This window comes from Sciurus carolinensis, chromosome 13, assembly GCF_902686445.1.
Source record: "Sciurus carolinensis chromosome 13, mSciCar1.2, whole genome shotgun sequence".
Taxonomy (NCBI): Eukaryota; Metazoa; Chordata; class Mammalia; order Rodentia; family Sciuridae; genus Sciurus; species Sciurus carolinensis.
Window position 1 is genome coordinate 22,206,863 of NC_062225.1, and position 12,421 is coordinate 22,219,283.

Here is a 12,421-nt window from a genome sequence, read left to right on the forward strand (position 1 = left end):
AAAAAAAGAACACAGAAGTACAGGATGAGCAGTCCTCCCTTGCAATACTACAAAATTAAACTTTTTGGCACACCCACACCAGACCTCATGTGACTAGCTGTGGTCAAAGTGCAGAAACACTGGCTTTGGTTCTATCCCATGACTTATTATTGTTTGTACAAATACTCTGAAATCTGAAACACTTCTGGTCCCAAGCATTTGGTTAAGGGCTAGACAGTCTGTACTTGGAAAAGCCATGAGTAGACTGTACTTACCAGTTAATGTTTTACAATAACCCCACTCATGCATTTGGGTTTGCAATTTCTTTATCTCTGCTCAGCACTGAAACATGAAGGAAAATCCTTGTAATGTTTCATATTCAATAAGATTCTTCCATTTTAATGCATAAAATTCTGAAATCAGTCTTAACCATGAAGATTCATGTCAGAAGAGCTAACATTCTATGTCTATATTCAAAACATCTGAGACAGCTTTTTGTTATTAAAAAGTTTATTTAACAAAAAGTTTAATATGAAGGCTGGGGAGATAGCTCAGCTGGTAGAGTGCTTGCCTCGTAAGCACAAGGCCCTGAGTTCGATCCCCAATACCACAAAAAAAAAAAAAAAAAAAAAAAAAAAAAAAAAAAAAGTTTATTATGAAAATGTACATGACCCGATTTTTATGTCATAGTTAAAACAGGCCCTCTGGAAATGGGACATGGATTTCTGTGCTGAATAGTCATTATTTATACTCGTTCCAAGGCTTCTAACATGATGATACTATTTCCTCGTATTACCTGGGAAAGAGAAAAGTAGATTTGAAAAGAAAAATTCATTTAGTAGACATATTAGTGATTATAAAGAATTTCTACCAAATCATTAATGGATTTTCCATATTACATATCAGTTTGTGAGACTTTTTTCAAGTCATAGGGAGACTAAATAAATCTTTTAATCATGACATGAAACTACTAAGTCCTTCCTTTAAGAGGTAGATTTCTAGTTTGATAGCTAATAATTATTTTTTTGAGATGCCAAGTCTCCACTGATTCACTTCACCTTGAAAACTATAGGACTCAAAACATGCCCATTCCTAACCTTAATGGATCTAAAAATCAATGGGAAAAACAGGCAAAAAAAAAAGTCCATACATATGTAAAATAAGGAGGGAATTTGAAATTTCAGCTGGGCCTACCTAGGAAAGTGGGTAGAACTTTGACAAGATAAATTCTCAACAGAACTAAGGTGAAGATGGAGTATAAGGGGATAAGGAAAAAATCTAATCTGAATGTCATAAAGTCATGAAGGAAGGTGGAAAACAAGATAGTTGGTATCCAACCTTGAAAAGGCCTCAAATGCCAAACCAACAGTTTGCAAGTTAAAATAAAACTTAACATTTAGAGGAAAGGCAGTTACTGTCCTGGTAATAACACATGTAAATCTGAATGAGGGTGCTTAGAGGCAGGAAGAGAAATTATAAAGAAAGGGTTTTAGGAGCACAGTGCCTGACTTAGTAAACATGCTATAAATGAAGATAAGCAGGGATATTTATGAGAACACAGGTGAAATGGCTGGTCAGTGAATTCAAGAGGGGTAGAAAAACAAGTGAAACTGAAATGCTAAGGGACTGGAAACAAGAAGTCTCTGATGGACCTACAGATCACAAAGATCTGCAGATCACAGACCAGACAAGTAGAACTGAACAATGAAAGGGCAGGAGGGGGATGTTAAGAAATGTAATCATCAAAGGCATTTTGAGTAAGATTCAAAGTGCAGCTATGCTTATAGACCTCTACTACAGGTTAAAAATAGCTATAAACTTGCTTTTTTCTCCCCTCATTGAGGTAGCTTTGTTTATACATAGAGTATGGCTTACTGTCTCTTCCACTGAAATGTAAATTCTAGGAGAACAGACACTTTGCTGCACTACCTGTAACAGGACTAAAAACGTGAAATAAACAAATGAGCTCTGCCTGAGAGAGGAAGGGTGCACAACAGGTGAGAGTACCTCAGAGCCTGAGAATTAACAGCAACTCGTATGGTGAAAGATGACAAAGAATTAAAGAGCAGATTTACAAGAGAGCAATTCCCTAAAAATGATAATGGGGACTGAAAGAATCTGTTGACTCTTCGTATAAGTTAGGGATAGAAATGTAGAGAGCTAAACAGTATGTTTACCTAGTTGTTTTAAATTCGTGACTTTTTTAATGGTGCTGGGACTAGAACTCGGGGCCTCAAGCATGCTAGGTTAATTGCTCTAGCACTGGGCATAGCCTCCCGCCCCCTTGGTTCAACAGATGATGAAAAAATATCTCATTGATCACAGCATGAAAAACAACTAGCCTTCTTTCCTAGCTTCCTCATAAATTTGTCCATGTCTGACACTTCCCTAGAAGTACAAGGTGGTAAAGAGCTTTATTTCAGATAACTAAGATTTTCTGACCTGAGAATCTCATCACATTGTATTTAGGAAGTAAGCTAGTTGTTGAACACCTTTGCCTTGTAGTGTTCTTCCTCTTTTGCCATTGTGTTTAAGACCCAATTCTACGCCATCAGATCCAGAATTCAATATCTTCCTTTTGCTGTTTGGTGATGCTAAGTGCTGCTCTGGCATGCAGCCTCTTGAAAGGGCACAGCTGTCTAATAAGATGATCCTACAACAGCACAATTCTATAATTTTATATATATAGAATTGTGTATACAAACACACACACTGAACCACCAAAACATACAGAATTTTTACTATATTCTTAGGGGGGACCTGGGGCAAGTTCATCCTACCTTAAGATAAGACAGGTGATGCCACTAACAGCTCTGGGGGGGGGAGTGTGCTTCAGAAGAGGATAGTTAACTTATTAGGTAATTATCTATCTCCCCCTCAGAACACACATACACCACACACACACACACACACACACTTCCCCTAAGAAAACAAACAATAGGTCATTGACTTGGAGAAGGTAATAATAAAGATAGTTAAACTATCTCCTTTGTTAAGAACTTCTGAGGAAAAAAAAATTTTTAACCTGTTTCCCATCTTCCTACTTCAGAAAAGTCAAAAGTTCACTCTTGTTCTTGCATTTTCTTTAAAATGTCTGTTTATTAAACATAATTGTTGTATTACCATTACTGCATGTTTAAAGTGACGACTCAGCTGAAAGAATTTCTGTCTACTGATAAACTTTTTTTCGTCATAGAACAAATATCTGAAGTGAAAGAACGGATTGCCTAACACAACAAGTACATACTCACTATTTAAATTACTTGAGATAGCACTGCTTTTAACCAATTTCTCCGTAAAGAAAATAAAGTCCAGCAAGATTCAGGGGGAAATTGACAGAAAGACCCATGATCCAAGCTTAATAAACCCTCATATGAAAAAATTCTAATGAGCACATGATTATTAAAACAAACCTTCTCAAATTAGAATCAAAATTTAGATGCCAAAGATGTTTCTGATTAATTTTTAGCATATTTGTTGAGATGAAAAAAACAATCTACCCTCTATCAGAATGAAGATTTCCTAACTTCTAAGAAGGGCTGGAGGAAAGCTTGGGGGATCTTTATTTTTAAATTTTTGTGGCACCAGGTGCTCTATCACCAAGCTACAATCCCAGTCCTTTTTGACAGTCTTGCTAAATTGCCCAGGCTAGTCTCCAACTTATTAGCCTGCCTCAGACTTCAGAGTCACCAGGATGTAAACAAGTGTGCACTAGTGTGACAGGTTTTTGTGGGTATTTAGAACCTTGTTTTTCTAAGAACCTGGTTGTTGATGACTCTGTTACCCAGAGGCTCTAATACTGTCTGGGGGAAGAGAGGTTAGGCTACAACAGTTGTTGCTCTAGAAATATTAGGAGTCAAATTGGTAGGAAAACAGGCTTTATTAAAGTTAGCTTTGAAGGAAGATAGAAACTTATGATTCCATATATTCTTTGAAATTCTTGAAAATAAGAAGAACTTTTAAGGAGAGGAGGCAGTGAAGTGAGACAAAAGGCAGGAAATGTACATATGCAGTATTTAGCCTGTGCTAGACAGGACTGGGCAGTGGGAGGGGGCTATGGGAATTATAGCCCTTCAGATTTCACTCTCAGCAGAAGAAAGTTCCTAATTTTGGGGTGGTGATGGTGGAGGCAAATTCAGTATATTTCAATTCCACCACAGTTTTATTCAACACAAGCTCTAGAGGTATGTGCCTGAAAGGTAGAAGGTCAATTTGCTGAAAACTTTGGGGCGTTGTGCAGTATTCAGACCCTAAAGTGGTTTTCAGTCAAGACTACTGATTTACTTTTCAAAATGCAGTAATGGAAATACATCTGAGATAAGTACTAACACAAACCTTGAAAGCAATGATTAAAAACAAAAAACAAAAAACAAACAGCCAGGAGTGGTGATGCATGCCTGTAATCCCAGCTACGCAGGAGGCCACAAATTTGAGGCCAGTTTGGTCAAACTGGCAAGGTCCTATCTCAAAAAATAAATTTATAAAAGCAGTGGGGATGTAGCTCAGTGTTAGGGCACTTGTCTAGTCTAGTATGCTTAAGACTCTGGATTCAACCCCCCATACCACAAAAAAATAAAGTAAAATACAGGCAAATCTGTCAAAACTTGGTCTATCCTTGTTCCCCTAATGCTCAAACTTTAAGAGAAAAAACAAACATTATAGAGCTGCTGAGCTGGGGATATAGCTCAGTGGATGCGAAGCCCTGGGTCCAATCCCCAGCACAACAGAGAAGTAGGGGGAGGGGGAAAAATAGTGAACAAGGCTAACAATTTACTTTACTATTTCTTGGAGGCTGGGTTTTTGTTTTGTTTTGGGCTACTGGGAATTGAACCCAGAGATGCTCTACCACTGAGTTACATCCACGGCCCTTTTTTATTTTGAGAAAGGGTCTGGCTAAGTTGCTGGCTTTGAACTTGTGATCCTCTTCCCTCAGCCTCCTGAGCCACTGGGATTACAGATGTGCATCACTGCACATTTTTAAGACAGGATTTTGCTAAGTTGCTGACACTGGCCTCTAGCTTGTGATCTTTCTGCCTTAGTCTTCGGAGTCCATGGGATTACAATGTACATGCACCTGTCCTGGGTTTCTTGGAAATCTTTATGTGCACCTTTTTCAAGAAATTTAGGCTTTAGACCTGAAACTATGCAACTCCTAGAAGAAAACAGTCAACATTCTAGTATACAGGCACAGGCAACAACTTTCTCAACAGGATCCCTAACGTTCAAGAAATAATGCCAAGAGTTGGTAAACAGGATGGCATCAAGTTAAAAACCTCTGCACAGCAAAGGAAACAATAATGTGAAGAGAGAATCTACACAATGAGAAAAATCTTTGCTAGCTACTCTTCAGACAAAGGATTAGTATCTAAAATATATAAAGAACTCAAAAAACTTAACATCAAAAAACCCCTCAATTAATAAATGGACAAATGAATTAAAGACACTCCTCAAAGAAGAAATACAAATGGCCAATAAATATATGAAAAAATGTTCAACATTAGCAATTAGGGAAATGCAAATCAAAACTACACAGAGTTCATCTCACACTAGTCAGAATGGCAGTCTTCAGGAATACAAACAATAATAAATGCTGAGGATGTAGATAAAAAGGAACACTTTTACATCTTTGGTGGGATTATAAATTAGTACAATCACTATTGAAATCAGTATGGAGGTTTCTCAAAAGACTAGACATGGAACCACCATATGACCCAGTTATACTGCTATTCAGTATTTACCTAAGGAATTAAGTCTTCACAGAAATACGTGCATACCCATGTTTAGAGCAGCACAATTCATAATAGCCAAACTACAGACCCAACTTAGGTTTCCAACAACAGATGAGTGGATAAAGAAAATGTGGTATATATACATAATGGAGTTTTACTCAGCCATAAAGAAAAATGAAACCATATCATTTGCAGGAAAATGGATGGAACCTGAGACCATTATATTAAGCAAAATAAGCCAAACTCTGAAAGTCAAAGGTTGTGTATTTTCTCTTATACATGGAAGTCAGAAAGGAAAAGGAAAAGAAAGGTGATAGGGGTGAAAATCTCATGAAAATCAAAAGTTCGGCAGAGGAAAGGGACCAGGGGATTTAAGGGGGAAGTGCTGGGGAGTGATACTGGTCAAATTATATTGTTATACTGTGTGCATTTACAAATATGTAACAAATCCCATCATTACATAAAACCATAATGTACCAATAAAAACAAAACACAAAGACAAAAACCAAAATCAAACCTGAGCTTGCTATTTATTAGGGACACTGACCTATGCCAAATAAAGAGGGATTCAAGTCTGGGTCTTGTTGACACAACACCAAAACTTACTTTAAGTAGCCACCCAACTACGGCCTAATGAATATTGAAATGTTTGCCCTATAAGTGTTTAATATCTACACACACACACATTTTCCCCCCTTGCTTTATCCCATGTGAATGGTTGTCCTGATTATCCTTCACAACTTTTACCTTGACTACTTTTAATTTTGGGTGTGATAAATCAGAAATTCAAGTTAACTATGTACACAAGTAAAATAAAAAGTGTCATGTGTGACTAGCAGATATGCAAAATATGGGTATGTGTTAGAAATGCAAAATCTCAAGGTCTACCCCACAGCTACTGGATCAGATCTGTATTTTAACAAGCTGCCTTGGGGATTCATATACATGTTCAAGTATTACTCAATTACTCTAATGAAAAACTGATTATGGGTCTCTCTTATAAAGTTCAAAAATGATTTTTAACAGCCATAGGACCTTACAAGATTCTGTATACTTGAAAGTACCTTCAGGTAATGGCAACATTATCACAGTTAGTGACTGCTGCATGATGAACAAAAAAGGAAATGGAACGTCTAACCTTGACTGTTATTTGACTTTTATGGGGTTAACGACTCCAACTCCAATTTAATCCAAAATTTGCTACAAGGGAATATAATACATATTCCAAAGCAAAAATGAAATCTCTAACAGAAGTCTTATCTTTACTTACCACCATTCCAATATTGTTCTGTTGCCCACTAGTTGCCATCTCCACACATTCGTCTATCACAAGATTCATAAAGGGGTCAAATCCCCGCAATATTCCTTGGACATGTCTGCCACCATTTAATTTCACTATAAAAAGGGAAAAAGTTTTAATAAAATCATCCATTAACAGCTGTTCATTACAAACCAGGTAAGAGAAGACACAGGTTGAGATGTTTGACCCACTATCATTACTATATGCCAAGCACTGGGCTAAACAATTTATATTTACTTCCACATTTTAATTTGAAAGAACCCTTGATAGTAGTATTATCTTTACTTTATCCAAGGGTACTGCTGATGTTGTATATTAATAGGATTCAAGGTTACAGTTTGTTTGGTAGAGTTGAGATTCAATCAAACTGAAAACTGTTTACCTATAAAGTCCAATGCTTTTAATTCCCATGTACTTCAAGTACAGTATGGGTCAGGTTTTTATTTAGGTGGAACAACTGTTTTTCCTACATATTACCAAGAAACAGTAAGTGCTCCTTGTCTTAGTCCTTTGTAGCTTGTTTAAAAAGGAAAAAAAGGTTGATTAATTTTTAAATATTACTGCACAGAAAATTCCCATTAATTCTGTCAAGGTGAGGGAGGGTTTATATGAAATTATCCAAAATCTTAAATGCTGTTAGAAATTAGGTAAATAAAGTTGTCTGGTTAGCATTTTGGTAAACTTGCTTAATTAATGGATATGAATTAGAGATTCTGTGTGCTTAAATTTTTCTCAAGTGGTTCCGAACACTGCACACTGAAGACACATGTAAAAAGCAACTGAATGATTTTAAAAGTCAAGACAAAGCAACAAACTTACATGATAACTTCTTGTCCATAAATCTGAAAAAGCAAAGGGGTAAAAATTACATAACTGTTTTAAAAATTTTAAGCAAAAACAAGCACAAAAGTAGGTACAGTTCAAATAATTTGCTAAAATTTATACAATTGGGATAAGAAGTTTAAAACAGTAAAAATCTTGTATTGTTGTAAAGGGTGAGGGATCAATAGGCTACTTAAATTAGACATTATATAAAATAAAGAAATTTGGGGCAGAGCAAGACAATAAAAACAAAATATGTGTAGACTATATTAATTTACATTAAACTGAATCTTAAATGTGAATTCCGAAAGTATTACTATTGTTCAATACTATGCTGTTGCTTCACTGACCCAATTTTCAATGATTGGATTTTATAATTATAACAGAAAAACAAAATTCTGATTATGTTCTGGTTATTTCCAAAACAGTAATCAAACTATATCCAATTCAATAGGTATTTGATTTTATACCTAAGATTATAAGTAGTGTTGTTTTATTTAACCTATTAAGTCCCAAGATTTCAATTTTGCAAATGTAGCAATGAAACTGACAGAGGTGCATTAAAATAGTTCAGGACTCATAATCTAGAGCTTATGTATTATTATATTAATTAATATCATATTACAATTATATTTTTATCACAATATAATTATGTCCTTTTTTTGGAGGGGAGGTGGTGAGGTCACCTGGGATTCAACTCAGGGGCACTCAGCCACTGAGCCACATCCCCAGCCCAATTTTATATTTTATTTAGAGAGAGGGTCTCACTGAGTTGCTTAGTGCCTTGCTTTTGCTGAGGTTGGTTTTGAACTCTTGATCCTCCTGTCTCAGTCTCCCAAGTCACTGAGATTACAGGCACTGCAGCACGGCACCCAGCTTATATTTAAAATTTTATAGATGTTTCACATCTGGGACTCTGTGACAAAAGAGGTTAATATTAAAACATTAAGCTTAAGTGTCAAGGGCAGTTCTCAACACACAAACATATGTTAATAAAACAAAAGTACTCTTTTGAAATTTCAGACAATTTGAATTAAACAAGAAAAATCCCATCTCAATAGGATAGCATGTGAACATTAAGCCATGCAGTCAAATCAATTTCTACCTCTCTAAGTTACAGGCCAGAAAATATGAAATTTTGTTAAATTTTTGGGGGTGTGGTACTGGGGACTGAATCCAGGGTTGCCCTACCACTGAGTCACACATCCCCAGCCCTTTTTATTTTGGTTTTAACTTAATTTTTTTTTTCTTTAATGGTACTGGGGATTAAGCCCAGAGCCTTGTACATGCTAGACAAGTACCCTGCTAACCCCAGCCTGTGTCCCACTCAATTTTAATGTATAGGATTATCATGAAAGAATTGAAAGATAATAAGACATAGGGCCTGATTGAAGGTAGGACTAAATATATTTACAAATAAAAGTGCATTTATTAAGTATGATGAATAAAATCATACATTTTAGTAGTACATATGATAAACAGCATATTGTAACAAGAGCTTATTTGATTCTTATGACAAATTATATTGTTTTACCACCATTTTATAGATGGGGAACTGAGGCTCAGAAAGTTTAAGAAAATTGCCCAAAGTCATCCAGCAAGTGAGAAAATCAGAGTAACACAAATGGTTCAGTTTGACAGAAGAAAAGGACACTCAAATATCAGCAGTTGTTAAGATTTGATGCTTGGATTTTGAGATGGATGGACTCAAATGCTGAGATATGAAATTTGAACTTTATTTTACAGACAGTGGTTGTTAAAGCCTCAATCATTGTCAAGAATTACCCTGGTAGCAAATTTTAAGAGGTGGGAAGGTCAGTTATTTAGGCCAAGGCATTTTATCTTCAGCACTACTGACATTTGGGGCCAGATACTTCTGGTTGTTGAGGTAATCCAATATTTTGTGAGATGTTTAGCAGTATCCCCAGCCTCCACCCACTAGATGCTGGTAGCACCCAACTCCTTAGCTCCCATTTAAGAATCACTGAATTACACTAAGCAAGGAGAAGAACATGAAGATAGAAAAAAGTATCTGAGAAATTAAAGAAGAAATTTAGTCATTTGCAGGAAGATCTGATTTCACAATTCATGGCATCTAAGGATAAAAACTAGCTCCATTCAAAAGTAGTTTCATTCTCTGATATTCCCAAATATTTGTTAAGAATCAGAATGGAAATCTAAAATTACACGTGAGAACAGTCCCTTTGCCAAAAAACAATCATCATTTTACCAGTCCCTGAAGAACCCAGATTCTTACAAGACTTCATTCATCAGCTCACCAATAAAATGACTTTTAAGTAAACATTGTCACAATAACCTCTATTTTTCTTAACATTGGAACTTACGGTTTAATACATTTTCTTCTTTTTTGCTGTATTGGGGACTGCACCCGGGGTCTCACTTATTATTAGGTAAGTGCTCTAGCACCAATCTCATCCCCATATAGTAATTCTTTAACAAATTCAATTAAAATACACATGGATTTGCACACAGTAGTTGCTCTGATATAAAAATGTGCATTTAAATACAAACTCTTCCTTATGTCTTTTTTTCAGGACTACTAAAAAACAGGCCATACAAGAGGCAGATTACATGGCTGTGAAATCCAATTACTACATGTAGATAAAGAACTACCTGGTATAAAGTATTACTTGATTATAAAGACGACAATACGACACATGTTAAGTTTAGGCAAGAAGTATTTGAGGAGGCTAGACCTTTAAACCGGGAACTACTGAAATTAAAGATATTTATGGTGACTCTACTAGGTGTAGAACAAAACTCCAAAGAACTAGTCTTTGCTTTAGGAAATTAATGTCCTCACACAATTTTAGCACCAGAACAAGATATCACACCACATCGAGTTTAACTTAATTACGAAGGGCAAGAATGAACACATGTATCGATACATCACATGGTACCCTATTAATATGTAGAATTTCTATGCATCAGTTACAATGAATTTAAATTTTAAAAAGGGGCAAGAAAAAGGAATGGAATTTCTCAGTAAAAGTTCAAAGAAACAGCCATGCATTCTTTTGTCTTTTTGAATCTTTACATGCTATCGAACACTTCCACTCCTAGTAGAAGGACCTCTCCAGTCACCTTATTCGGACCATGATGCTATTCAAGACATTGAACAAAAGATTGCATTCGAGGTCTTCAATTAAGGAGGTCGCGGGGGAGAGCTGGGGCCGGGAACTTGGGACAGCGCCCAAATAGAGGCGCTGGTGCTGCTTTTTGGTAACCATGTCCACCGAGCCGAAACGCGGCGATTGCCCTGGCATCCGAACTCTTCCGAGCCGGACCCTGGTCTGGATCCAGGGGGCCTCAGGGCCGAGTAAGAAATGAGCCGAAAGGGCCCAAGCCGTTTGGCGTACACACGCCTGTCACACTGACGGGAAATAGAGAAGACCTAAGGGACCCGGGGCACACACGGAAGCGGCCCTTTACGCGCGGCTCACACATACTCACTTTTTCAGCTCGGGAGGGTGAGCTTTGCTCATGCTGTCTACTCCGCAGGCTCAGAGATGCTTTGAAACGGAATTGGCGGCCTCCTCCACGCTACCGCGGTAGAATCGGCGTCTTACGTCTGACGTCACCAGTCCCGATAGCCAACTGCTTGTCGGTAATTTTTACATCTCACCTCGCGATACTTAAAGGAAGGCGGACCAGATCGGTCAGTCGCCAGCTTCCGGTTGCGTCGTCAGCGATTGGCCTTGACGGAGAGGTGGGGCCTTAGTTCCATTTCCGTTTTGTAAACTTGAGGTAAGTCAGTAAGGTGTTTGGTTCTCGGTAACGTCGGAAGCTCCTATGTTTGTGGATCGCGTTTATTTTTTTTTTTTATATATGCCGAATGGAAATGAGCTCTGGAGGAGTGGGCGTCTAGTATTTCTTTGGCACAAATTCCTACGTGTTCCTAGGTTTCCCTTAACGCCCAAACGAATGATCTAGAAGTAAGGCTACTGGGCCTCCCCAGGAATTTGAACCTAGAGCTTTGGAATGAATTCCCGATTGATGGCCCAGTAATTCTTTTTAACTCTGCCTCCAGAACTCCATTCAACGTAACAGCGGCCCCAGTGTATAAAACGTGAGGTGCAGTACAGATAGCCTGTAAGGAGATACTGACTTTCCGCATCAAGTGTAAAGTGCAAAAAGTGGATTCCCATTTTGTTACCCCAAATAGTAAAACGAATTAAAGTTAATTGCATTCCTAATGTTAAGTATTGGCCTTATCAATCTCAACTATAGGAAAGACAAGAGTACATCATATATTTTGTGTATTATGGTACTCAGAAACCTAGACTCTGAACATTCTCTACAAGTCATAGCTGTGTAGCTTTTTCCCATCACGTACTGTTTAGTTGAAACTAGAAACCTGCCTTTTTTTTTTTAAAGTCTTAGTTTCTTTTCTTCATTAATGGACTTCAAGTCATCATGTCCTAGCCTTCCCTCAGTGAACTGGTCCTACATCTGAACACAACTAATTTCCACTCTTCTGTACACCTTAAAAATTTTATTTCGCACATAACAAGGAGAAACATACTAAGAAAGTGACATAACCACTGCCCAGATACAAAGACACCATGGC

The 12,421-nt window shown here is 37.2% G+C and overlaps 1 protein-coding gene across 1 annotated transcript; it reads right to left on the bottom strand.

Moving 5' to 3' along the window:
- Positions 1-595: 595 nt before the first annotated feature.
- Snrpg (small nuclear ribonucleoprotein polypeptide G) lies at positions 596-11,440 on the bottom strand. The gene is made up of 4 exons (XM_047523491.1): positions 11,305-11,440; positions 7,828-7,850; positions 6,979-7,103; positions 596-775 (listed from the first exon to the last, which is right to left on the bottom strand). Exons 1-4 carry the CDS (start codon positions 11,334-11,336, stop codon positions 725-727), a joined length of 231 nt encoding a protein of 76 aa, XP_047379447.1. The 5' UTR covers positions 11,337-11,440; the 3' UTR covers positions 596-724.
- Positions 11,441-12,421: the final 981 nt, after the last annotated feature.

Coding starts and splice junctions, on each gene's coding strand:
- Snrpg (XM_047523491.1), bottom strand. CDS start 11,336: ATGAGCAAAGCTCACCCTCCCGAGCTGAAAAA. Junction 7,851..11,304: donor CACCCTCCCGAGCTGAAAAA/GTGAGTATGTGT, acceptor TTGCTTTTTCAG/ATTTATGGACAAGAAGTTAT. Junction 776..6,978: donor AGAACAATATTGGAATGGTG/GTAAGTAAAGAT, acceptor TCTCTTTCCCAG/GTAATACGAGGAAATAGTAT.